We start from the raw sequence: 27,608 nt of genomic DNA, 5'->3' as shown, positions 1-27,608 counted from the left end.
CATGTTTTTTCTATCCCATCTAAAGTTACCAAAACTCACTCATTAAACTTTCATCAGGTTGGTTTAGCAGCAGCTCTGTGAGGCCAGCAACACAGAGACTGCTCAGGTGAACAAACAGCTTCCACACACGTCCTCTGGACTCATTACATGCATGCCTTTCAGGGCTGACGACTCTCTCTCTCACATACACACACACACACACACACTCTTCTTAGACTGTAAAACCAACTTTTACAACTGTTTTTTGTGCTCCCCATCAAGGAGCAGAAGCATCAATAATCCACACCTGGAGCTCATCTTACCTACTCAGATTTCACAGAAGGAGCCAAGACTAAACTGATTATGTCAAAACAAAATGAGACCCAGCCACCTCCTCTGACTAGTTTAATGGTTTGAAGGAAAATTTGCAAACTTTCAGAAATGAGAGCAAAAACATAACAAATGCTTTAATTTTAAAGCTTTTTTCTAAAGTTTTAAAGACTTTGAATCAAAATCGTCCCCAACCACACTTGCCTTGGAGCATTTTCACTTGGAGCAGCAAGTGAAATCAGTGTTAAGGCTCTGAAAACGTTCAGTACCATTTAAAAATGCACTGTAATCTGAATTACCAGCTAAAACCAAACCAATTTATTTTTTATGTATAAGAAATAATCAAATGTGTAATTTTTGTACTTTATGACTTAATACGTCAGAAAGCCCTTTGTCGATGTGCTGTGTGGAGGTCTGGCGCCCCCTTCTGGTTAGACAGTAGAACGACAGAGAAACAGGAGCAAAGCCATCTGGAGGTTCAGACCTCACATCTGCTGCATCTGGTTATTGAACCATTAGACATTCCTTCAGAGTAATCAAAGGAAAGCCGAATCACTCATGGCTTCACTGATTCTTTAATATGAACAGTTTAATGTGTTTTCAGACAACCATTACATCCAGAGTCACAGAGCTGTCTGGATAGAGTCCATCGGTCTATTAGAGCTGTGCACATGGTAATACCGCATCAGTGAAAGCGCCGAAGCAGGTGTGAGATCAGAGCCTGAACTACTGAAGAGGTAGCTAACATGAATTCATTAGAGCTAAAGAGACTGCTAGTCTCTCGGAAACATCTCCACACTGAAGGCTTGTTGTCCGTTTGGCAGTTCCTTGCTGGTTGTCCTCATCGGGGTGTAGGGGGAGGCAGAGGGTGGTCACTGCTGGGGGAGGGGAATCCCCCGAGAGTCAGTGACTTGACTCTCCTGCAGGTTCTTCACTAGCTGGGCCAGCCAGCGTTTGGTGGTGGTGTCATCCTTCAGGACCTGAGCGAACGTGGTGTCTTTGAGTTGGTCGGGGAGACACTGCCTCAGAGCTTCTCTGGCTCTGCACGACAAAAATATCAGGAAGACCCTTTCGGTCGTTGATCCACCATATCTGCTCAGATGGGTTTTAAACTGTGATTTGTGAATTTTTATGCCTGTTTTATCAACGTTTACCTGGAATTGTCAGACAGTCGAAGGTAACATCGAACGACGTGCTTCAGCAGGCGGGCTGATGGTTCTTTGGAGAGCTGGAGGACCATTTTACCCTGAGATGTGAGACAAATCAAACATCTCAGTTAAAATGCTAGTAGACACAAAAACAAAGCCACCCAAGAATGAACACAGCTAACGACTTTTACTCAATGACTCTTGTACACGTCTGTTAACAGGTGTGTTGTTACTACGGCGACCCTAATGAGATGCTGCGGTCTCTCTGATGCTTCTGTTAATCTAGGTTCTCGTCCCGCTGCTTTTACAGTTTACAATCTGAATGTACACACAGACTACAGAGGAAACGGAGATATGCTGGATTTAAAGGCACACTTGGCAGTTTTACTTGCTTTAGCACCCTCTAGTGTCCGTTTTGTAGAATCAAAAATGAAACTTATCTCCTCACTGTGTGGTTGTCTTTTTTAACACCTTAATCTGAGTCTCCCCAGCCTTCCTTAGTGTCTACAGGAGTGACTCATCACTAAATAAAACTAATCAGCTGTGTTCATGACCTAAAACATGCTGGAAGCAGACTGCAGCGCCAGGTATGCCAGCTCTATCAGTTTCATTAACCCTGTAAAGGGCCGTTTTAGCACATACTGGCTCAGATATGGCTGTAAGGTGGCAGATCCCCGACTCACCAGAATCATGGCGACATGAGAGAAACGCTCGTATGTTTGGCAAATGTAGGCCAGGCCGGTGTCGTCCAGGAGAATCTTCTGAAGGATGAAAGTAGCAACCTGGAAAACATTCAGGGGTATTGATACAGTTCTTCCTTCAGAAGGTCAATATGGGGAAGGTAAATCTGATGCTTTCCCAGCATTCTGCCAAATAATGGCTACTCAACAAGGAAGAAGACAGTGAAGACAAACTACCGTTTTAGAGAGTTCACTTCCAGACTCCATGATACGAAGACACAAAGGAATAATCTCTGTGGTCAAAAGGAAGTTGATCACTTCTTGCTCATCAGTTTTCACTAGAGCGCCTAAACAGGAAAGGACACGCCACTCTTAATAAGGTTTATCAATTTAGAGAAATTCTGGAGAGAGGGATTCTTACCAATAACTCCCAGGCTTGTGAGTCGGAGGTACTCGAACGGTCGCGTTTTGCTCACAGTGTGTAGAAACGGGTAGAGGAAGAGTGGGATGTGTGCAGCCAGGAAGGCAGACCTGTGGAGGACAGAACTACACCGTTAAAAGTGTTCTTTAAATGTGTCCAAACCAACTTTTCAGTGCAGCAACTGGCTCCACCTCTCTCAGCTTTTCCCAAACAAAAAAGCAACACAAAAGTGATCATTAAATGAATAAAACTGAAGATACTGTAAAGAAAAGACAAGCTAAACACACATTTTTAAATACTTTGAACTGAAGTTAGAAAATAGAAACAATATTTCTTCCTGCTTTTCTGATTGCTGATCGGTTTAGCCGTGTTTCTCATTGGCTCATAGAAGAAGTTACGCATCGTTCTTGTAGTGAATAACTGCAGGTGAAAAGTTGCTTTGCTGCATTTTTTGTGGAGGGATTATCATTCAAACCGAATCACAGGCAAGGGAATTTTTGTAAATGAGCTAATAAACAAATAAGACTTTACAGTCGCCCAGCATGTTTTACTGAGGATGTTTTTCTACTCAACATCCACTCCTCAAACCCAAACCGGGTCTGTATGACCGACTGTACAAGCACCTCCTCCTCCTCCTGCTCCACAATGCTTTCACCCAAAGGAGACGCAGCTTGACAACATTCATCAACACACAATCACGGTATACCCGTAAAGTCAAAATCTCTGATTAATCTGATATAATTTCTACTGTATGCTGTGCGTGTACATCATGCATGACAAAAAAAATCTATGTACAACATATGTTTATGAAAAAAGAGGGCTCCTAAAAACTAGCTAAAGATAATGGCAATTTGCTACGTTCCTTCCACACACACGTTAGCCTGCATCATTTCAGCAGGGCACACGACGGATGCTAAGACTTTTTCCTGCTAGATGTTTAAGATAATTAGAAAAGTCTTGTCACCTAGTCTCTGGATGGGAGGCAACACACTGGAGGAGAGCGAGGGCGTTACACACTCTGTTGGACTGGTGTGCCGTCAGAGTGGGGGGGTTGATGGATGGATAGATGTTCACTATTTCCTACAAGAGACACGATTACAATTACAGCCAGAATATGACAACATATTGAAAGAAACACACAGGCACAATTTAACATTTTCACTTAGTTAGGGCAGAATTTACTTGGAGTTTAATCCCTGAGATTAACATGTTACAGGCTAGATTTTAACCCTCAGTTATTCATGCTGCAGCTCATGGCAGGCTTTAAGGCTCGTCGGTTGGTTAAAGCACAACAACGTTTGAATGCTTCCTTTAGCTGCAACTCCCGGTGAGTAACGTGACGGAATCACAAAATATGGAAAATGAAAAACTCCAAACAGGAGGTCGGAAATTAAGAGTGGGCCATCTCGGTGAACTTCATCTAGGGATTAGGGTAGTTAAACAGAAACAAATATAACAGAAATAAATAATACAAATGAAATGTTCCAGAAGTTTAGGCAAAGTCAAACCACATTATTTGGAACACTGAGATCAGTTTTAACAGCTACACCCAAACCTGATTACGAACACACTAATTAGAATAAAAAAAGCCATCAATAGAACCTGACAACATGAAACAGGCTAAAAGATCCCAAAAAGCAACACAGCATGACCTTCTCTGGGGGAATTCAACAAAAGAACCTAGAACATCTAAAGTTCTGTAGGATGATCTCAATGAGAGACCAAAGACCAAAACAATATCCTAAAATATCTACTTTATTCTGAGGACCGATGAGACAAAAGCAGAACTCTTAGAAAGGTGTGTGACTCGTTCCATCTGAAGTAAAACTAACCACTAAACCATCATAGCAACAGTCAGACAAGGTGGTGGTGGTGTAATGGTCTGGGGCTTCAGCACCCAGACCACCTGCTGTAACGGATGTAACCATGAACGCCGATCTCTAGCAGAAGATCCTGAAGAAGAACCTCTGACCTTAGGTCTTGAATGATGGAGGTTTTAAGCTCACCTGCAGCAGAGCTGCGATGGTCCCGCAGGAGTGCCAGAGCATCGGAGCCAGGTCCGGTACAGACTCCCTCTTCTTGCTAAGCTCCAGAAGGGCATTTTCCCTGGTTTCCGGGCTGGAGAGCTCGTTGATCCATAGGTAGATCTTCTCTCTGTCCACTTGAGCAAGTGCTGTTGTTACAGCCTGCGAGGAGGAGAAACATAAAACACCTTCAAACTAACTTTACACGGTTCGCAATAAACACGCGAGACTTTCCTCTATTCTACTCTGAATCAATTTACAGAGAGAGAGAAAAAAACTTTAAATATTCACCAAACACGATTAGTACCTGCGTTTAAAGAGAACTCTGACCATTACTGAGCAGCTTGTTTGTAGCCTGTTAGCTAACTCAAAACCATCAAATATCCACTTACTGCTCCCGTAGCCAACATCCTGACCAGCAGCGGGGTTTATTCCAACACGCTTTTTAAAAAGCAGTTCATAAACGTAAAATTTTTAATGCATTAACAAAAAAACATTTAGCTGAAATGCACAAGCTACGTTAGACTCAGCGATTAGAAAACCGGAAAAACCCATGCATATCCGGTGTCACGTGTTATCTCGCGATTTGTTCCCCGTTTAAAATAGATTCACCAACCTTTATTTACTCCATTTTGTTTTTACTTCCCGTTGTTCAAAACAACTGTATTGAAAATGAATTGCTCAAATGAATAAAATAAAAATTTATATGACAAAATGTGAACATTTATCGGCGTAAACAAATTTCAACAGATGAGATACAGGTTTTAACGAGAAACATTTTTCGACATACCACCAAAGCACGTTTTGATGAAAACTTTATTGAAAACGAAGAATTACACAAATAAAGACAAAAAGGTAATCCTATCATAATTCAAAGTGGCCGGTTTATATGAAAATGTAGACAAATACAGCTCATTTAAAAAATATTCTTTAGATTTTGTTGTTGATGTGGACGCCGCGTGACCTTCATTGCACTTTTAAGATTAACAAATAAATGTTCATAGTGCACCTAAATTATGCTTCAGTTTCTTATTAACTCAGCTCACAACACACTTGCGTCTCGCTCCACTTTATGCATCAGTACTCAGATTTCCAGGCAGCTGACTGCACAAATCATGACTAAACCAGTGGACCTAGTCATATGAAAAGACAATGTCATTCATCCAGTTCCATAAAAAAATTGCTGCTGATGCATTTAGTCAAAACTACTACAATTACAGATCCCATCATTAAAATAATGAAAAAGGTTGAAAGGCTGTGCTCATAATCTAAATGGGATGACATCTCTCTGCGCCATCGTCGCCGCCATACTGAGTGTGGCTTCGTGGACGCATTGACTGAATAGTTATTTATATAAACTTCCTCGTTAATAAGATGCCTTCTTCGTGTGTAGCTAGAGGCTGCCCCAGTCGTTGCACACTGGAATACAAATCTTTGGAGGTTACCTCACAGGTAAGGCTAAATAGTTATTAGTATATTTGTTGCCACTATAGCATTAGCTAACCTTCTTGTTTTTAACAGATGGCAGACAGTTGGTGTCGTAAACCACCGCCTCTGTTCAAAGATGGTTGCTCACAGTGGACATAAATGGCTTCCTTTACTCCTCTTTCAAACCATGTCCTCTCTGTCCAAAATGTGAACGTTGGCATCCTCGAAAGAGTGACCTTTGTCCTTTAGATGCAAATGAACTGCTGAGTCCTGTCCCGTGGAGGTGGCTCTTCTATGTTGTGCCATGCGCTTGTGAAGTCTACTCAAATCTGTACATTTTGCATGATGCTATGATGATCCCTTCAAACGTCAAATGAAGTTTCAGTGCAGTGTGTATGTGGGGGTTAAATCTTGCAATGCAAGAACTTTGTTATATATAATACACTTCACGCAAATTGAACAAAGATGTAGGTGTAATTTTTTTCTTGTGTGTGTGTGTGTGTGTGTGTGTGTGGGGGGGGGGGGGGGGGGTTCTCGCACAGGGCGCCATTTAGGCTAGCTCCGCCTCTGTTCATGAGTCATCATCAAAGTGTCAATACAGGATCAACAACTGCAGCCGGATTGTGTTTGTTTTCTCCTTTAGATTCCTGTCAGCTCACAATCGAGACACAGTAAATAAATATCTCAGACTGTTTGATGACAACAGGAGGGTGGCTCGTGTGTGGGAGGCTGAGTCCAATCCTGATCATCCGGACAGGGTTGACGTTGATCCTCAGCTGCTGTGTAGCACTTGGCTGCATAGGCGTCATTTTAACCGGGGACGCCGGGGACATGTCCCCGGCAAAATTTGTGATTGGCAGCTGTGTCCCCCCCACTTTCGAAAAAGCCTGCCTTTATTGTCCCCAGCAATTTTTAAACCCCACTCAAGTGTATGGTTATTGTCCCCAGCAATTCTGAAAACAAACTGACGCCCTTGCTTGGCTGACTGGTCGCTATTACTGGGAGGTCGAATGGAGAGGAAACGTTTATATATCACTGAGTTACAGCGGAATCAGGAGGAGAGGAGACACTGACGACTGTGTGTTTGGAAGGAATGATCAGTCCTGGAGCCTGATTTGCTCTGATGTTGATGGTTTCTCTGTCCGTCATAATAACAGACTAACATCAATCTCCTCCTCCCCTGTGTCTAACAGACTAGCAGTGTATGTGGACAGTCCTGCTGGCATTCTGTCCTTCTACAGAGTCTCCTCTGACACTCTGATCCACCTCCACATCTTCAACAACACCACCACACTAACTGAACCTCTTTATCCTGGATTTGGGTTTTGGTCTGGTTCCTCTGTGATTCTGTGTCGAACATAAAACACATCCTTCTGCCCAGAGAAGTTTCTGCTCACTTTCTTTCAGTGTTTGTCAATTTCTCTCAGAAACATTCTCAGATTCATGGATTTTCTAAAGCTTTTAAATGATTCATTGTAAACTTCTTCCTCTTTCAGTCTAAAATATGTGAAAGTTCCAAGATCCAAATGATGCATAAGCATGGATTGAGAAAATTACAATTCAGTTTGGACGTGGCCAGAACTTCCTTGCAAAGGAGATTTACTAATATAAATTGATTTTCTTTCTGGATAGCCGGAAAAAAACATCTGTTTCTATTTGGACGTCACTTTTTGTCACGTTGAAATAAAAATGGATCTATATATATTTATTTCATTTTCCAGACTGATAACTAATTAACTCATTCACTGCTATAGTCAAAAGTCATAATTTTAAATCCAATTGCTCACTGCCAATGATGACTAAAGTCGTCATTTGCATCTTTTTACTGTGTGGGCATCGGAAGGCCCTCCCCCACCACCACCATGAGAACAAACATCTCAGCTCTAAAGCCGATCTTCATTCACGTACGTCACACGCCATGTGATCAGGAAGCAGAAAATCCATGTGTTAGGAGATCGTTTTGGGCCGCTGCTGTAAAAAAACAGTGAGGCGCGAACCAGAAAAGCTTCTGCCGATCACAATTTGACAACGGATTACGAAAGAACGGATAAAGCTCGAAATGTGCGGATTCCTCCTGATGTAAGAGGTGCGTCTCCTCTTTGCTTTGGTAGTTTTGGTGTTGACATCATCCTAGCACTCAAAATTCTGTGACTCTTAAAAACAGTAAAAAGGCTGAATAACGCTGGCAGCAAAGGGCTTTTCTGATCGGTAAACAGCAGGCAGTGAATGAGTTAACAGGGATGTAAGAAAATATCAATATGGCAATATATTGTGATATTGTTTCCTGCACTATTACATTAATATTCAAAAGCTGTGTATCTAATTTTTAAGAATTTACATGCAAACATTTGTGTGTTTTCTTTTCTTTCGGTGCAATTCAAACACTGACCGCTAGTTGGCAGCAATGTGGAATGTGTTTTGTTTCCACCACTGAAATGTAAATGCCTCTGTTACGGTTCAGATACCTCATGTTAAACATGCTACATATCAGTTTGGACTGTTTATTGAATTTTCCCACGATAAATTCAGTCTATAAATATCACTTATATCGTCTGACTGAATGTATCGCAATATATCGTGATATATTGTATCGTCTCCCCTGTATACGTATCGTATCGCCATAATTTCACCAATACACATCCCTATTAATCTCAATACATTTCATCTTAAGCTTAAGTTTTATTTTGAAATATTTATGAGTTATGTTTATAGAAGAACACAAAAACTTATTTCAAATAAATCAAAGTGTTATCTGAAACACGTTTGCATGAATGTTTTGAATAGGAGCTATACATCATGGATGGAGCTGTGTTTTACTGTCTTGTCAGCATGGACCAGAACCTCTGAGGAAGATTCACAACAACTTGTTGGATCCACAGATATCATATACAGATACCCTGTGGACTGGTGCTGCCTATTGGAGCTGGCGTAGCTGTGGGCCACCATCTTGGATGGGTCCCCATTCACCCCAGTACATCTATTTCTAGTGAGGAAGTTGTTTACCCAACTAAAATACACATTTTATTATGCTTTTTCACAAAGTCAGACATGGCTTGGTAATTAAAATAATAATTTAACTAAAGAAAATACATTTAAATATAAAATCCCAACAGGTAGGCTGGAAAAGTCAATAGTAATCCCACGTGATCTGTTTTCAATAGTGCGCCAGTTGTTACAACTGTAGAGTTTTTGAGTGAGGAGGCCCGTCCAATATGGCGGCAACGCTGTAACACTCTTCAGCACCCAAATGGGCCTCTGTGTATTCACGTCTTTGGCTGAATCCATGACATGAAGGTTTAAGGAGGTTTTGAAGACAAAATGGGTCCAACTTGCTGCTAGCATGGTGTACCTAATAAAGTGGCCGATAGCAGCTTTAGTCTCAATGTCCAAGTTTGTAAAACAAAGAAGCATTGCTTGTTTCCTCAGGAAACAGCAATATATGAAAAACACAACACAAAAAGATCCAGATTTTTATACGTTATGAAATAATGGGAAATGTCTTCATTATAATTCGTGTCTGGTCCCATTCTGATGCTTCCACTGAGCTCCATAGCTGACAAGGCTGGTGTCCTTGTGTCAGATCAGCTCTCATATGAATACATTGCCCTCTAAAGCTAGACCCACATTGGTCATTGAAAAAATCTTATCCTTGTGACCTCTGCTTAACATTTTAAAATAAAAGTGAAAATTACCAACAGGCAGTAACTCCTTGTGTCCTTATTTTTCTGCTACAACAGTATGACAGCCCAGCGGGATGGCATGACAAACACACACACATTTGATGTTCAAATATTTATTCTTCACCAACCACGGGCCCTTTTTCTTTTCAGATCAACTCACTAGAATAAAAAAAGACAGTTGCTAAATTGAGAAGCTTCCAACAATACAACATGTTCCATGTGGTGGCTCACAGTGTTTCTTCTTACATCTAATTGTGGCATCAACTTGAAGACAGAAAACCAAAAACGTCATCAAGCAGCTCTAACACAAAACTGACAGTGACTTTGAATGCTTCCACTAACCAGCACAGGTACAATATTTGGAACTGCATGTGTTTAAATATTAGCACTAATTTCAGAACCTTTTGAAGCCAGCAGCTTTATTTTGTGGTCTTAAAAAACAAACCAAAAACACACATTTGAAAACTTTAAAAGGAAACATTCTGGCACACACACATTCACTTTAGACGTCTGTGCAAATGAACGCTTTGTGTTGTATAGGTCAAATGTGAGAGAACACCACTAACAAGCACTGGAGTTACACAGGAACCCATCAGAACAAGCGCACTGAGTCATTGGTCGAAAGTGCTTCAGATACATCTGGTCCAACTTAAACCACTAACTCTTCTAAAAGCAAGACGTCTTCACCACGATTAGTCCATCCTTCAAAACCCCGACAAGCCTTCATCCCCCTGGTGGATGATGTTAAGAGCCAGCTGGAAAAAACTAGATTAGTCCCGATCAAGGAATATTTCATCGATTAAATCCAATATGGCGACAACCAGGTCCTGGCGCCTCATTTGTAAATCTTTGCATAGAATCCTGACCAAAACTTTACTGAAGATGAGCAAAAAATGTAGTTTTCAGACATAAACCACACCACTTACACACAGCTGTGTGCGTTTCCTGCTTTATAAATCACACTTTTTCTAGAAGTGTGGTCAGGTGTTTTTGATTCTGCCTCCCAGGGCTGTGACATACTTGTTGCCTGACCTCGCGTTGGCACATTCACATACTTGCTGCTACACTGCATGCAGTACCGGAGTCGTGTTCCACCGGGGGATACACTAGAGATCTCAGACTGGAAAGAGAGTCGGGTTTGTGCGTACGACCAAAACTAATATGGCGTCCACAAAAGAGCTCACTAACTGGTTAATTTTGAGATCACGACAGAAAAAAAGAGACAGCAGCGGTATCAAAGATGGTGTGAAAGACCTCTAACCATGGTGAGTGTGTCTTGCTCAATTTGGCAACTCCACGTACTGGTTACTCGTATATTGCAGGGTTCGGAAGAGTCGGATTAATTTTGGGGAATGTGCAAAAACGACGCTTTAAACAGCAAGTATACCACAGCCCTTAATGAATATTCTGGTAACCATGGCAACCAAGAGGTTTAGAAAATGCAATTAAACAGACCAATATCAAGATGCTTGTGTTGCAGAGGCATGGAAATCTATTGCCTCCTAGTGGCACAGTGTTGCTGCTGGGGTGAGCGGTTTGTGGTGGAGCCGCAAATCGATCGTGCTGGACATAAAAATCAAGAAGAAAAAAAGATAAGTGGTCAGATCTGAAGGTGGAGGCAAAGAGGAAGATGACGAGGACAATTTTAATTACAGTGGCCAGAGATCGTTGTGAAATTCCAGATAAAAGTTTAACATTAAATGAAAATATTTAATTTACCCCCATGGGGCTTTATGCAGGAAACACCAAAACCTTTCATCATATCAAACAAATATCAGCCATGATTCCTTCTGCAGCGCGTGGTTTGTTGTAAACCGGGGCCGTCTGGTTTATACTGGACGTGCTAGATTTGAATATGAACTGAAGTGTGATATCTTCCACCAGGTGCGTGAGTGGCATGTAACGTAATAGTGGCGTTTTGCCCGCGAGATCTTTTCCAAAAAGGTAGGAGAAAAAAGTAAGTGTTCTATTTTGGTTTACATTTTTACTCTGTTTGCATCGGTAATAACTTACAAGCTCTGTAAAGGTGGCTCCTGATCTCTATTGTTAACCTACTTTCTAGGGTTTGGTGTTGCCATGCCAACACCAACTCTGTTGGGCTGGAGGAAAAAAACACTTCCATCAGGAGGTGGAGTTGGACTCAAAGGAGACCAACGATTGACGAAAATGTTGAGAGCCATGTTTTAAATCTGAGTGGAACTGGTTTGGTGGCGAAAAAAGTTATTCAGGAGCAGAGCCCTTAGCCAATAAACATCAGGCCTCCTTAAATCCTTTTCTGATGATTTCCTGTCTCAGGCTTTAAATGGTTAAATACTGACTCAATACTATGTAACACACTTAAACTGAGGGACTTGCGCCCCACATTTTCTTATAGAAAGTCAAACTACAACAAACCTCAAACAGCACAGTCAGAGGAGTGCTCTCTGCTCAGGCCAGAGATGTTTATGTATGAAGACCGTTGTGATAGGTCAGGAGCAGCAGGGCCAGAATGATTTCATTCATGAGATCAAAGCATCAGGTCAGTGGGAGCTCATCAGCTTCTACTCATCTGTGGCACACCAAAAACACACAGCAAGTTCTCCTTTCAGGACTTCATAAGGAAACCACTTGATCGTGGTCAGTTTTCTTTTAAATGTCACCAAAAACTTGAGCTATTTTCGAAAGAGCAGTGGAGAATAAATATCCGCTCAGGCAGTTTTACACGTTCGATTCAACTTAATGTCTTAAACACTACATGTTATCTGATGGCTAAATTCTTCCAGTGGTTATGGATTTCCCACGACATTTGTGTTCTACTATGAAATGCTCGTCTACAGGACACTCCAGCCTCCTCGGGTGGTTTTAAAACCCCGTCTCAGAACATCTGTGAGCTCATTCTGTTCATGACCAGTTTCTCCAGTTGTCCCAGTGCAGCCTGCTCACTGCTCCACTCCGGGTGTGTAGTCGGGGCGTCGGGTCTGCATGATCTTTGGCCGAGGTGGGCGGGCCGTCTCGTCCTGGTCGCTGGGCGCTGAACCGTCATCGTGCTCGTCGTCCTCACACACATGGACGACCACGCTGGGAGTAGTGGGCGTGGCAGTGTGAAGCTCATACGTTTCCCCTAAAGGTCAAAATGCAGGGGGATTTACACAGAGGAGAAGTCGCTTCTATGAACACTTCAAACTCAAGAAACTATGACCAACAGAGCTGACGGCTCTGACTGGAACCCTGAGATGTCCACTAGATGGTGCTCGTAACACTCTTTTGTGAGTCCAAGCGAGTTAAAAAAGGTTTGGAGAGCCAACTAGTTTCTGAGGCTGAAGTGGATTTAAGAGGAACATTCATCTGGACTTTGCCAGGTTCTACAATTATTTAAATCCACCTTTTTGTCCTCTTCCTAGCTGGGTCTGGGTCCCGGGGGTAGCAGCCCCCGCAGACTCAGGAGCAAGACCTTGAGACAATTAGACCCATCCACCAGAGGAAGGACCTCGAGTTTTCAGTCCGCCCTTCATTTATACTTTATCTAACCTTAAATGTATAAACACACAGCAGGTCATGGTTGTTAACTGAAAAAGGAAGGACATCGTCCATCACACTAATGCAACAACAAGTAGAACCTCCTTTAGACATTCAGAAGAGTCTAAACCACATCAAAGGTTCTGTTCTGTAACCGAGACAGAGTCGGGCGCTCTGATGAAAGGGTTTGAGTTCCTAACTGAAACCCTGATCTGCCATGTGCCGTACCTGGTCCTAGTTTGGAGATGGCACACAGAAGGTCATAGTTGATCACCGGTGTAGCATCCTGAGACTGCTCCCAGCCGACTGGAGGAGAGGCAGGTGGGGAGATGAGGAACTGCTTCTCTGGTTTGGGAGGTTCCAGACGAGGACTCCCAATGTGAACGGACTGGAAGACAGAAGCGCCAGATTATGTTTGAGACAACAGATCAGGAAAGGGAGACCAATCAGAAACCTATAGAAGCTATAAAGAGCTCAACAACAAAGCTAAATTGTATCTTGTAAATAATAACTAACTGGTTACAAACACAAACGATCACACAATCAGTAAAAGGATTAAGGAGTGGGCGTGACCCACAGGACTTTTATTCTGACTTTACCTGAGCAAAGTAAAGCCTCAGCTCTTTTCCTCTGAAGTCAGACTTGTTCAGTCTAAGTCTGGCCTCAGCTGCTGCTAGTGGGTCGCTGAAGCTGATCCTGACACGCCGGAAGGACCGGAAGTAGTGGAACTGCACTTCTGGGTCGAAGGAACGGAACAAGGACTCAAAACTGACCTGGAGACAAGACAAGAGGTCCGACAACAGTTAGATGAGGAGGAAAGGAGCTGCTGGCTAAAGCTGAAGTGAATCACAACTATCAAAAGACTAAACAATGCTCAACTAAACTAAATCAACAGTGGAGTAAGTCTTTATACATTAGCACCTTCACAAAATGATAGTTAATTATTAGATAGGACTTAATTGTAGTGAGATTGGCTTTTAGCTCACCGCTCTAGTCAGATCCAGCATCTGCAACAGATATTCTTAACATTTCCATGGAAACCCTCTTCTAAAGATCCAAATGATCCATTTAATCCTGTTTATTTTCCATCACCACCAAACAAAATGCAATCGAGCTTCACCCATTTAAATTTCCATGAGCAAAAATATGTCATGAGTCACAGAACGGATTTTATTCAAAAGAGGTAAATCGGGATGTGAAAATATGAGCCAATGGCTGAACACTACACACACACACACACACACACACACACACACACACACACACACACACACACATTATATATATATATATAAGATATTCATATATTATAACATAAACACACACTTATGCTTCTGAGATTATTACTATCGCTGTCACATGACCACCACCCTACCTTCCTGAATCAGACACACAACCTACACAAGCCACTGGGTGGAAAAATACAAATTTGTTCATGTTGGTCCATTTTTACTTATAAAACCGATAGATTAGGGCTGCTCGATTATAGCAAAAATAATAATCACGATTATTGTGACTGAAATTGAGATCTCGATTATTTAAGACGATTTCTCAATTAATGTTGATTTTATTTGTTTTTATTCGCTCATAAATTTGCTCATGGCACAATCAGGACAAAAATAAATGAGAATCAAGATGATCACTAAAATAACTCCTGATTCCTAGTATAAAAAGACCAATATACTTACTCACAGTTTATGACCCGAGGGCTATAGACCTTGGTGTAACTCATTTAAGTCTAACCAGTACAGACCCAAATACCAATATCTTGCAAAATAGGGGCATTGCTGGTTTTTTTGTACACTAACGACTAATTTGTTAGAGCTCTGAAGGACCATGGAGACATGGATGAGCCTGGATTGAGGGAATCTGCAGTACAGTGTCCAGGATTTGGACCACTAGAGTCAAAAACATCACTGCTCTATGGACACAATAGGTATTTTAGCTATTCCATATTCAACTTCCTCCTCACTCAGGCAGGAGGTCCTGTACTTACCTGTGCCTCGTGTCGATGGAACACTTCCCGACTGGTCAGGGATGCTACCAGGCAGAAGCGGTTACACTTGCTGGTCTTAATATGCATGGCCGGTGATCCAGGAAGAAAAAAACGTTTCCACCTGATATCGGAGGTCAAGGCCCGACGGGATGCTAAGAGGCTCTTCAGCAGAGGTAAAGAGGACGGAGGTCAAGACGGGGGAGCGTTGCCTTCCCCAGGGTGGTGGAGAAGCAGAAAGGGATTGAAGCTTCTAAAGTTAAAATATATCCGTTTTATTTCCTGGATCTTGTTCTCTAGGAGCACATCTTCTCGGTCCTCACAAGGAACACAATGTGAAACATACAAGTCTGGAAACAGAAAGCCTCCTAATCCCGATGTCAAGGTTACCGAGTCTGAATCAGCTCTTACAGTCCGATCTTCGTCTGTCAGCCTCCTCCAGACACTCTCAGAAAGTCAGCTCAGTGTGAGAATGCAGAATGAAGGAATGTTCCAGAGAATTGGGTGTGGAAAGCTGAAAATGTCATTCAGCTTCCTCTAAGCTTCCCTCTCTCATTCTGCTTTACAGCCATTCAAATGAGGACGATGACGCATTGGCACCAGCCCCCTCCCCCTTTCCTTCCTCCCAGCCTTCCTCATGCCCATTCACTGACAGCCTGTTTTATATATATACATACAGGGGGAGGGAGGGGCGTTTTTTATTCCTTCCACCGACCAACGCTGACGAATCACATAGAAACAAGGGTAAGTGTGAGAGAAATAATGAAGAATGATGACATCAGAGTCAAATGACTCCATCATCTGTTCCTTGCCGCGTTTAAAAATAAATCCTTTGTGCCTCTGAGCGTCTCTGAATTTTCCATTGAAGAAAAAAACAAAAAACAAAACTAAAACTCTGACCCGAGTGTGAGGTCAGCAACTAAAAGAGACAAAGGCAGAAACAGAGAAGAGCAGAGGACAATAAAGATGAACTGGAAAGAATCAGGCATGCTCCCTGAGTGTGAGACAGAGGCGATGAAGATGGAAAGTATGTGCTTTGATAACATGCTTTTATGAGGTATTAATAGCAGAGACGTTTAAGTGGAGGGATGTGTGTGTGTGTGTGTGTGTCTAAGCACAGCTGGCAGGTAGAAAAAATGGGCTGTGAAATACCTGGATCAGCCATTCCCAAAGTCTGGAATAGAGTCTGGATCCAGATCAGGCAGCAAGTCAAACCAGACCCATTTCCGTATCAACAAACTTCTTTTGTGTTCAGTTAAATATGAACAGATTTTAGACTTTTATGGTAATTCTGTTATTATCCATGTCAGCGGTCTAGGACTATGCTGTAACCATGGCAACGTTGACAGCCAGCACTCATAAGAAGCAGCCCTTGTGTTTCAGTCACTCTTCCTCACATTACCAGAACTCAGCTAAGGGCTAAACGGTATGTAAACACATACGAGACTACAAGACTGTCTTTTCTATTATCAGAGGAGCAGATATGAAGGCTTTATGTGATGTTGCTATGGTGATATCTTTATATGTCAAAAGGAAAAAAATAAATAAATAAAACGTAGGCTTAAAAGCCAGGTTTCAGTGGATGAGGACATGCGTGTTGTCCCAGTCCATCACATGTCCCATGAGTAACATTTGCCGAGAGACATTTGGGATTATGAAGAGTGGACATGTGGTAAACTACCATGACTCAAAGCAAGGACATGTAAACAGAAACGTCCCAGTTAGTGCCTAGCGTAGGGCAGCAGCTCATCGAAGGCAGAGAGAAAGAAGCAAACTCACTAACGCTTTTCTCCTGATTTTTGCTCCTTCTCTGCATCAAATTCTCATCTCAACCAACACTAAATATGCGTTGGAACAAACATGCCCATGAAGGGCAGCAGGTTGGCGCATTAGCACCCATTAACATTTGATCCCTGCACAAACAGAAGAACACAGCAGTGACCAAATAGAATAAACTGTTCATCCCACAGTATGGAAATTCATTTGTTACGAACAGAGAAATAAAAATAATATCTCTCATAGTGATCTGCAGGCCTTAAAGGATGAAAAACAAACTAACAACAGGCCCCTTCACGAGACAAGATGGGTGAGTCCATGAATGTCAAGTGACAGTGTGACATAGACCTGTCAGGCTTTTTTGTCAGGGTTACACAATTGTAATGCTCTGAGGGCCACTCAACAAAACGACCTGGAAGTGTGAGGTCCGGTCCAGCGGGTTGGTGCATGCTCGGTTCGGGGGTCACTAAAGTGGGGGGCCGCCTATTGGGTACCGCTGTCCTAGAGTGTCACCATCTATTTTTTTTATCAGAAGCTAATGCAGGAGATAGGTGTAGGAAACTATTTTCATGTTTAGCCTGCATGGAAAAACTCAAGTATAAAATGCAATTGAATGACTAAAGTAAATCCTCAAGGTGAAACGATTAGATCTGATCTTTTCTTTGAACCATGAGACTACATGAATTTTACTATTAAACATACGCTGTCATTAAGGGATTTAGACCTCTAGGGGATAATAGAGGCTGAGGAGTCAAGTGCCCATCTCATAACTGGATGGTTGGAGGATCGAGTCCAGCTCAGTTCATCGTAGTGGTTGTGTCTTTGGGCAAGACACCTAGCCTGCGTGGCCTGCTGATGGTGGTTGGAAGGAATGGTGGCGCCAGTGTTTGGCAGCCTTGCCTGTGCCAGTGAACCCCAGGGCATCTGTGGCTACATTGTACCTCATCACCAACAATGTGTGAACATGTGTGCATGGGTGAATGACTGGATGTGTTGTAAAACACCTTGGGGGGTTGTAGAATCCTAAAAGGTGCTCTGCAAATATAAGCCATTTACCATTTTATGTGTACAGCTAAAATGACCACGAACATATCAGCTGAAGGGGAACTCGCCTTCTTTTAGATTGTTTCAATGTCAAAGAATCCATAAGAAAAAAAGAGGGAAAGGGTGTAGCTTTTACTAGGCATTAGATGTGGTCTTTCAAAATAAAGCTTGGGAACAGCTGGTGTATCTCATTTATATTCAAGCACTTAAATATGCAACAGACTTTTCACACCAGATAATTATTTGATTTAGATTTATCCTATGTTCACTTGCTGACTTTTGTTCATTGATGAATATAAATGAAAATAATGTCCATTATTGAAAGCATTCTTTGTTTGCGGCATTTCTTTTCCACACCTGTGTAGGAGAATAAACACTACACTTTGACCAATAAGATCTAAATTTCTATATAAATATGGAAATTCTGTCTGATTGATCTTTGAATGAAAACCAGAACATTTAGAATTCTTTGTTTATTCAGGAATTGTAAGACACTTCGCATTCATTCAAGAAGAGAGTCAAGTTTATAAAAAGTAAGAAATGTATTTTCTAAACAATTAAAAACATGACAACTAGGAAATACTTGTGATGAATGAATCTAAGTGGATGGAATATGAGGTGTGATGATGTGTGAATGTGATGTTATCAGAACCTCTTGTATCTGGAGAAACTGAGCTCTGAGTGGGAGTGAATTTGGTCTGCTATAAACTATAAGTTGATGGTTTGTAAAACCACATCAGACGCAATCTGTTGAGTCTACTTACCAGCTCGAAGACCCCCGTGGTAGATCCGGAATGCCAGGAAGTCCGTAGACCCCAAAGGTACCGAAGTCTGTAGAAGCAACCGCAGTGCCACTAAACCAGTCTCAGGATGTCTCCAGGTCACAACAGGTAGTTCATTGCATCTATGGAAGGACTCTTAAGGAGTCGAAGGTGGTTCAGCTTTATTCTGAAGGAACCATTTGCGGTCAGCTGTGGCATACAACAGGTTTTTGACAGCTTGTCAAAAGATGCTCTGGGTTAAAGATGTTTTGCCCCGGATGGCCGGTCCGAAGCTTTCTCTAGAACTGACTCGCGGTGAAGTGAGTCCTGTTTTAATAATCGTCATATTTTAATTTACTAACCAATCAGAATTTGACATGTAAAAAGGGTTTTACCAACAAACCTCAGATACAGACAACAGATACAGGAGTTCTGATTTGTGGAACAGAAAGCAATGTGTCATGATATTAGTTTAACCTTGCCATCATCACGTGTCTGAGTGTGTGAGCTGTCAGAGATAGTGATTCACTTGTTAAATCTAACTTTACCCATCATAACATAATAATATTCAACCTCAATAATTCAAGCACAGATTAATCAAAACATTGTTATTATTCTTCAGCCATTATTGTTCATTCAACTATATGATTATTTACTCATATTGTTCATTATAGGATTTAATTATGAAAGTGCATCCATCTTGTCCTGTGAAGCAAAGCAGTCTTAGATAAGAGGGAGCTTGCGAGGGACCTTGGGCAAGCACAGTATCTTTCTTGCCGATTAAAGCCCCAGTTAAGACTTGTCTCCATATGACCCGATACTGAAGAGGTCGACCTGTATATGGAAAAACAGACTATTTCCGGAGGCTACACCTGCCCAAAACCTTTGCACAGTACTGTATGAGTATGTGTGGGTGTTAAAAAGAGCCTGCTGCTCAGTATGGATGCCCATCACTAAGCTGAATAAGTTGACATATCTGTTACAGTATCGACATGTTTAAATGGTCTCGGAGTCTTTGAGTAATATTGAGAAACAAACCATCTTCACTCACTGCCACCAGGTATTTAGCAGAGTTTAGTCAGTTTTCCCACCTTTAATCTGGTGTAGAGTTGTAGAGTCAGGACAGCCTGATAATCGGGATGTGTACTGGTGAAATTCAAGCGATACGATACGTATCACGATACAGGGGAGATGACTCTATATCAGGGGTGTCAAATATGCGGCCCGTGGGCCGGATTCGGCCCGCAAGCGGGTTAAATCCGGCCCGCGAGATGGTTGTGTAGACTTTATTTTCATACTTTACAATGTAGAGTGAAAATAAACTTATCATTGTGAGCAGGTTTTCTCCGTAATGAGTATAAATAAAACAAAGCTGCGCTCAAGGCTCACACAAGAACTTGAATCACATCCTGAAGTTGGCCGCCACTCAGGATGTGACTTCTGATATTGATGTTCTGGTGAAAGCTAAAAGATGTAAAGTAAAATGAGTCAAATATACTTTAAGTGCTGCATGAAACTGATCTAGCCATGTGATCTGTAAACTCTTTGAATCACTAAGGAATGTTTTTTTTATTTGTAGATTTTTTTTTATTTTTTTCAAATGTTCAAGTACACTTCAGGTGTTGTACTACACTGTCCTCAGGCTCCAGCCTTGTTTTATATTGACTGTATTAAAACAAAGAAAACAATCTGAAGTTTTTTTTAATTTACCGGTCCGGCCCACTTGGGACTAGATTTCCCTCAATGTGGCCCCTGAGCTAAAATTAGTTTGACACCCCTGCTCTATATTCATTCAGCCAGGTGATATTAGTGATTTTTTAGACTGAATTGGTTGCAGGAAAATTCAATAAACAGTCCGAACTGATAACATGTTTAAGAAGAGGTATCTGAGCCATAATAGAGGGATGCACATTTCAGTGGTGAAAACAAAACCTAGTGCACACTGCTGCCAACTAGTGGTCGACATTCGAATTGCACCAAGCGAAAAATCCATACACGGCTTTTGAATATCGATGTGATATTGCAGGAGGAAGAAAATGGCAAAATGGCCTGTATTTGATATAGCGCCATCTAGAGTCCTGGAACCCCCCAAGGCGCTTTACAACACAATCAGTCATTCACCCATTCACACACACATTCACACAATGGTGGTGATGAGCTACGATGTAGCCACAGCTGCTCTGGATAGCACTGACAAGAGGCGAGACTGCCGAGCACAGGCGCCACCGGTCCCTCTGACCACCACCAGCAGGCAACGTGGGTTAAGCCCAAGGACACAACGACAGCGACAGACTGAGCGGGGCTCGAACCTGCAACCTTCCGCTTACGGGGCGAGCACTTAACTCCTGTGCCATCGTCGCCCCGCAAAATAGCGATATTTTGCCATATCACCATTTTGTTACATCCCTACTTGATAGTGTGGAGAATTACCTGTCATGAATTTTTGGTTGACATGAAAAACGCATTTGTTTCACGGAGTTACAAAACTATCCAGTGTTTGAGTTTGAAGGAGACTGCAGACACTGTTTTATGTCAACAGGTGGCAGAGTTGAGCTGTTTAATTGTGATTAGAGGAACACAAGTTTTGGCTTGCCTTTAGCACACCCTAGTGTCCGTTTTAACTCACTGTGACCTCGAATCACCATTTATAATCATTTATTTATCCTGCACCATCATTAGTAGTAGAAATATTGTAATAAATAGATATAATAACTATATTTTTGCCTCTGTGTCAAATAATTATAAAGTGTTGTTTCCCTGGCGTTACCCATCTTACCTGGTTTCATCATTAATCAAATATTAAAGGCTCAATAATCAAATCAAATCAAACTTTATTTGGATAGCACTTTTCATGCATAGGATGCAACACAAAGTGCTTAACAGACTAAAATGACCCATATAACCCACATTCCCTCCCTTTCCCACACTTAAAACAATTGTGCCAGTTTCACCCCAATACACAAACCATGCCCAGACACACACACACACACACACACACACACACACACACACACACACTCGTTCACATAACACATTAAAAGACCACAGTAAACACTAGACTGAGCTCAGATTGGATAGGTAATGAAAGACACGCCATCAAGGGAGCCATCTGCCTCGACAGGGGGGTGCAGCTGTGGTTGGGACGATTATTAGATTAACTGATGGACCTGTAAATAAATAGTTTATAAATAAGCTAGAAATAAGTTCCTCACACTGAAAAATAATAACTAATCTCCATGAGACTGAGGACGCGGTGCTAGTGCACGCTCCTATAGCACATTGACACGACTAAATACATATTTTGCAAAATTTTGTGAACATCAATTTATGTGCATTTATTTGTTATAAATGCCACTGTATACTTCTTTCTGTCAGTATTTGCAAGATATTGGTATTTGGGTCTATACTGGTTAGACTTAAATGAGTTAAACCAAGGTCTATAGCCCTCGGGTCAAAAACTATGAGTAAGTATGTTGGTCTTTTTATACTAGGAATCAGGAGTTATTTTAGTGATCATCTTGTTTCTCATTTATTTTTGTCCTGATTGTGCCCTGAGCAAATTTATGAGCGAATAAAAACAAATAAAAACAACATTAATTGAAAAATCGTCTTAAAGAGCAAGTCAACCCCTCCCAGATTCTAACTCCACTCCCACTTCATGTTTGAAAAATGCAACAAATGCTGTTGCCCGGCAGACCGAGAAGGCGGAGCTGCTAATAAATACACACACACACAGGCTCACAACTGCATTGTGACATCATAATGTACCAGTTTACATCATAGCATACCTCTTAGCCAATAGCGGTGGCAGACTTAAATTAAAATACAGTGCAGTTTTTACCTGACAACGGCACAACACTGCCAGTTATAGGCAGAATATTTAAATTTTAACTAAGATGCACTGAAGTGCCAAATTATTGGCTACAAGCGTCTGCAGCACGATTAGACACTCGTTTATTTAGTTTATCAGCAAAAAAAAGTTTATTAGGGGGTGACTTGCTCTTTAAATAATCGAGACCTCAATTTCAGTCACAATAATCGTGAGTATTATTTTTTGCCACAATCGAGCAGCCCTAGTGAGAGCCTTCACAGCTGACGTAGGTTAACAAGGGTGCTGGATAGAAGCACTCCACGCCGTGCTTCCATGTCTGATGTGAGCGAAGGGTTAATGTCATGGTTTTCACACGATCACTGAGCAGTCATGTAATTTGAAGGAAGCATATTTTTTTCTGGTGTTTTGTAATGAAATAAATCACATAATTGTGTTTCTGTGAGATGGGAGGAATTTCACACACACTCAGGCACCATCAGTGATTTTAGAGAACAACTTCTCAGATGCATGAACGATAGGGCTGCAACAAACGATTATTTGGATAATCGATTAATCGGATGGGGTCTCGACACGATTAATCGATTAATCGGATTACATAGGGACATTTTTAAAAACTGCCAGGGAAACGTTATTTTTCTCCTTCCTTCACTTTATTAAACACAACATTATTAGAAAACAGTTCAATAGCAGAAAAACAACATGCCATCACCTAAATTGTCTTATAAGGCGTATAGACAGAGACCCTAAGCTACAACTATCTGTGACCTAAAATGCTTGGTCCAAATTAAACAGCTTAAAGAGCAAGTCAACCCCTACCAGAGTCTAACTCCACTCCCGCTTCATGTTTGAAAAATGCAACACATGCCTGGCAGACCGAGAGGGCGGAGCCGCTAACAAATACACACACACTCAGGCTCACGACAGCATTGTGACATCATAATGTACCAGTTTACATCATAGCATACTTCTTAGCCAATAGCGGTGGCAGATTTAAATTAAAATACAGTGCAGAGTTTTTACCTGACAACGGCACAACACTGCCAGTTTTAAGCAGAATATTTAAATTTTAACTAAGATGCACTGAAGTGCCAAATTATTGACAACACGTGTCTGCAGCACGATTAGACACTCGTTTATTTAGTTTATCAGCAAAAAAAAGTTTATTTGGGGGTGACTTGCTCTTTAAGGGCAATTCTCATCTGTTTTGTTTGATCTCATCTGTAGACATTTATTATAATTGGGGATGTCAAACAACTAATTTTTAAATGTAATTAAACATAGGCTGTGAATTAATCAAAATTAATCACTATTTTCAAAAATGACTGAAAAATACCAAATAAAACAAAAGTAAATGAATGCCATCCTCCTTGCGATGATGCTCTGGGCAACTGCCATAAAGTCACATCAAGAAATGCTGCTGATCATTCCAATGATCCCAAATAGACTCACATTAGGCCACATGAAAGCAACTGAACCCAAAAATATATTAACCAGTATATAACTACACTCACACAACACGCCTGCAGCAACAGTTAGGACTCCTCCCTCCCTTTTAAAAGCATTTTCGCTTCTGAGGACATTGTGGTTGTAAAGCCACGTGCTAGTAGCCTGGCCCCGGTGTGATCAACCAGTTTCTGCGGGAATGTGACGGCGGAACCGGTTCGCAGCGGCGCGAGTCCCCCCCCCCCCCGACTATCTAATAGCGTCGCGCTTACAATTTTATAGACTTTTTTTACGAGCTTAGGGCATGTCTAGCCTGTGTAATAATCCGGGGCTTGGGTGAATCACTTTTGAAAAGTTTTTAACTTACCCGGACACCGAGCTCTCTCCTTCCTCGCTGATGATTCTGACATGCTTGCGTTTAAGACGCTGCATCATCTCCATAGTATCCCCGTGCCATGCTAAGTCTGACCTACAAACGTTGCATGTCTTCGCCTGATTTACCTGAAAATGCTCCCAAACTTTAGAAGTTTTAACTTTTTTGGGGTCTCGCTGCTTCTGCCATGTTCCTCTTACAAACACCTGCCGGCTCTCCACCGGTCTGCGCGCAACGGCGGGCGGGAGGGGGCTTTTGGAAGAGTTGCGCAACACAACGAATCGATGACGCAATTCGTTGCCAACGCTTTTAGTAATCGATTTTCATCGAATTCATCGATTCGTTGTTGCAGCCCTAATGAACGACCAGATCAACAGGAGAGACCTGAGCTTATTTATTGAAGTCTTTGTAGCTTTATCAGCAGAACTAATGGGGAAAGTTATAGCATCAGTGTGGAGAAAGTGTTGCCACTATATTATCAGTCAGACTAGTCCACGTTGGAGCAGCTGGAAGCTCCACGTGAAAAAGGTCAACAGAAGCCCAAGCAGCCTAATCATCGTGATAAATAAGTCAATCTAGGCAAAAGAACAGTCTTACACAGAGTTGATGTAATGAATATAACATATTGAATGACATTAGTATGTTTAAATGTCAATAACCATTAAAAAAAGACCAATGTGTGGGTTAAATCAAGGTATATCAAACAGGTAAATTCAGAAGAGGTCTAGCAGCAAATGTTAGACTATGATCACCTGGAATCTTCTCATTTCTGGTTCCTTCTACACTGTAAAAAAAGTCCAGTGAACTTAAAAAAGTAAAGCAACCAGTTGCAATACAATTTTAAGTTCAGTCAACTTTTTACTTGCTTGTTTGTGCAGTTTTTTCTGTATTAACTTAACATTTTGCAAGTTAAAACGTTCAACTGACTTAAAACTTTAAACTCTCCAAACAAATTGCAAGTTGGATTTTTAACAGTGTAGTTGGACTCTCAGACATGTTTTAGTTATTACAGTAGCTGTAAATAATAATAACAACGTAATACCTCCAACTGATGGGAGGCAATTCACCACCCAGAGCCTTTCATACCTTCAGTCCGCTCTCCGTAAACAGCTCCTCCGGTGCTCTACAGGCGATCAGGGCGTTCGGTAAATCGGTAAACTGGACGTCTACCGTCGCCTCCTCTTGCTGCATGGTGTCAGACCAATGGGTCAGAATCTATCAGGACTTTTCTGGAGACAGCGGGAAAAAACTGTAAGCAGGGTATATGTTGCATTGTATAATTTAAACGTCAAACACAACGAACAGCCTGCTGTTTGTATCGTGCCCGGTAGCGTTAGCTGTTTAAAGCGGAGATTAAACTCTCTTCTACTAAGCCAAGAGGTAAAAGCTCTAAAGCTGCTCCGGTAGAGTAGCTGCTAGCTTAGCCTGCTACTCGCGCTCACCGGTCACGTTAACTGTTCTCCCTCCAAGCACAAAAAACGAAACGTGACTAAAAATGAATACGTGTCCCTGTCCGAGGTGGATGAAGGCGTTGGGACTGTCAGCTCGAATTTCTCTCAATTAAACTTCAAACAGAAAGGTCGATTTACGGTTCTTCTTCTGTTGTTGTTTCCTTTTTCTTCTTCTTCTCCCTCCTTCTCTTCTTCTTCTTCTTCTTCTTTTTCTTCTTCTTCTCCCACGTAGAACAACGGTGCTCTGCTGCCACCTGCAGGACAACAGTGTGACCTACGCTTCAGTGGAAAGAAAAGGAACGACAGCTCTGTGTGGGTCCCATTGGGTGCGTTTTGATTTATTATGTATGTGTTGAGTTTTCTGCGCTGATGAACTGTTTATGTGCATATTTGTATATGTGTATATGTGTATATTGTATAGATGCTTTTAATTATAAGGGGAACAGGACAGGAAATGATGTGCGTTGATGTAACAACCAATCAATGCTTTCTCTATTGAACTTTGACATTTGGAGTTATCCAATAAAAAGGGAGGCAAGTGTAACACACAATGCCGACGAGCGAACAACCAGTTGTTGTGTGACAGGTCTCTTTACTGACATCGGAAAACAAAATACGTGATTGCTTTTTAAGCTCTAACCGCAGATCATTGCCCACTGGATCTACCTACTCAGCTCAACAGGTTATGGGCCCAGGGCGTGTCGCTGCGCCACAAAGATCCAGAGTGAACGACGTTTCCCGGGAAAAGACAAAGCATCACAAAGCAACAGCCTAATCAAGGCAGCTGTGAACATCTATGTGTGAAAGAATACCTCCGGAACACGGAACCGACTAACAGCAAGTCCAGTGAGTCCAGTAGAGCTGAGATGAGTGTCAGACACCATGAGTCGGGGGACAGCGAACGCCAGTACCCGCTGGTCAAGATTACTGTTTGACGGTAATGAGGAGAAATGTGAACTGTGGGATACTACGTTTCTTGGACACTTACGGCTGCAAGGCTTGAAAGAGGTCATGTTAAAACCGAAAGACGATGGGGATGAGCACAAAGAAGATGAGTCAAAGAACGCGGAAGCATATGCGGAGCTCATTCAGTTCCTTGACGGCAAAAGTTTGTCACTGGTCATGAGAGAGGCAGTTGATGATGGGCATAAAGCGCTGGGTATCCTGAGAGAACACTATACCAGCAGGAGAAAACCCAGAATAATCAGTTTGTATACTGAATTAACATCTCTACAACAAATAAGAGGCGAGAATGGGATGGATTACGCGTTGAAGGCCGAGGCAGCCATTACAATGTTAAGAAACGCCGGAGAAACATTAAGTGATGGTTTGCTCATAGCAATGGTCCTGAAAAGTTTGCCTGAATCTTTTAGACCTTTCATTATCCATACCACGCAGAGCGACGACAACATGACTTTGGCCATGTTCAAAAGTTTCACAAATCAGGGAAAGATTTCACAAATCCCAAAAAAGGTTGTATGCAATCTGCTTTTGTTGTAGAATAATCTAGAACATGTTTGAACAGTGTGGCTGTTGTCGTTTTTGAGCTAGAGCAGATTAAATATGGTCAGAGTAGAGAAAAATTGGCTGTAATGGCCCTTTAGCCGTTTCCCGAATCGGAAGCTGCAATCGAAAGCTAACTTCAGCCTCGTCTGCAGCTGTGATGGGAAATCATCTTCACTCACCTGAATCCTCAACCACAGATGCACTTGGAGGTTTTGTTTTCCTGGAAGTAGCAGTAGTAGTACAA

The 27,608-nt window shown here is 41.8% G+C and overlaps 3 protein-coding genes across 6 annotated transcripts in view; 1 reads left to right on the top strand and 2 right to left on the bottom strand.

Annotated features, from left to right (window-relative positions):
• Window positions 1-865: 865 nt before the first annotated feature.
• LOC107384527 (CCR4-NOT transcription complex subunit 9) lies at window positions 866-5,139 on the bottom strand. Its single transcript, XM_015957823.3, has 8 exons — window positions 4,975-5,139; window positions 4,565-4,744; window positions 3,523-3,638; window positions 2,559-2,668; window positions 2,375-2,484; window positions 2,141-2,239; window positions 1,464-1,555; window positions 866-1,350 (listed from the first exon to the last, which is right to left on the bottom strand). Exons 1-8 carry the CDS (start codon window positions 4,990-4,992, stop codon window positions 1,182-1,184), a joined length of 894 nt encoding a protein of 297 aa, XP_015813309.1. The 5' UTR covers window positions 4,993-5,139; the 3' UTR covers window positions 866-1,181.
• Window positions 5,140-12,379: 7,240 nt separating this feature from the next.
• On the bottom strand, window positions 12,380-26,104 carry rcan1b (regulator of calcineurin 1b). 4 transcript variants are annotated; one of them, XM_015957820.3, is made up of 5 exons: window positions 25,997-26,104; window positions 25,494-25,636; window positions 13,785-13,958; window positions 13,414-13,573; window positions 12,380-12,790 (listed from the first exon to the last, which is right to left on the bottom strand). In XM_015957820.3, the coding sequence occupies exons 2-5, from the start codon at window positions 25,596-25,598 to the stop codon at window positions 12,609-12,611; spliced, it is 621 nt and encodes a 206-aa protein (XP_015813306.1). In that variant the 5' UTR covers window positions 25,599-25,636; window positions 25,997-26,104; the 3' UTR covers window positions 12,380-12,608. The 4 variants fall into 4 exon arrangements, with proteins under 4 accessions (XP_015813306.1, XP_015813305.1, XP_070405688.1 ...); XM_015957819.3 differs by having other exon boundaries at window positions 25,850-26,036; XM_070549587.1 differs by lacking the exon at window positions 25,997-26,104 and having other exon boundaries at window positions 25,494-25,746.
• LOC107384524 (chloride intracellular channel protein 4) overlaps window positions 26,083-27,608 on the top strand; it is a 28,474-nt gene continuing 26,948 nt past the window's right edge. Inside the window, exon 1 of the mRNA XM_054737434.2 lies at window positions 26,083-26,184. The gene's annotated coding sequence lies outside the window, so the exon portion shown is untranslated. The remainder of the gene's footprint in view (window positions 26,185-27,608) is intronic.

The sequence above is a fragment of the Nothobranchius furzeri genome, chromosome 3 (assembly GCF_043380555.1).
Source record: "Nothobranchius furzeri strain GRZ-AD chromosome 3, NfurGRZ-RIMD1, whole genome shotgun sequence".
NCBI lineage: Eukaryota > Metazoa > Chordata > Actinopteri > Cyprinodontiformes > Nothobranchiidae > Nothobranchius > Nothobranchius furzeri.
The sequence above is the reverse complement of the archived record's forward strand: the minus strand, read 5'-3'. Positions and strand labels throughout refer to the sequence as shown.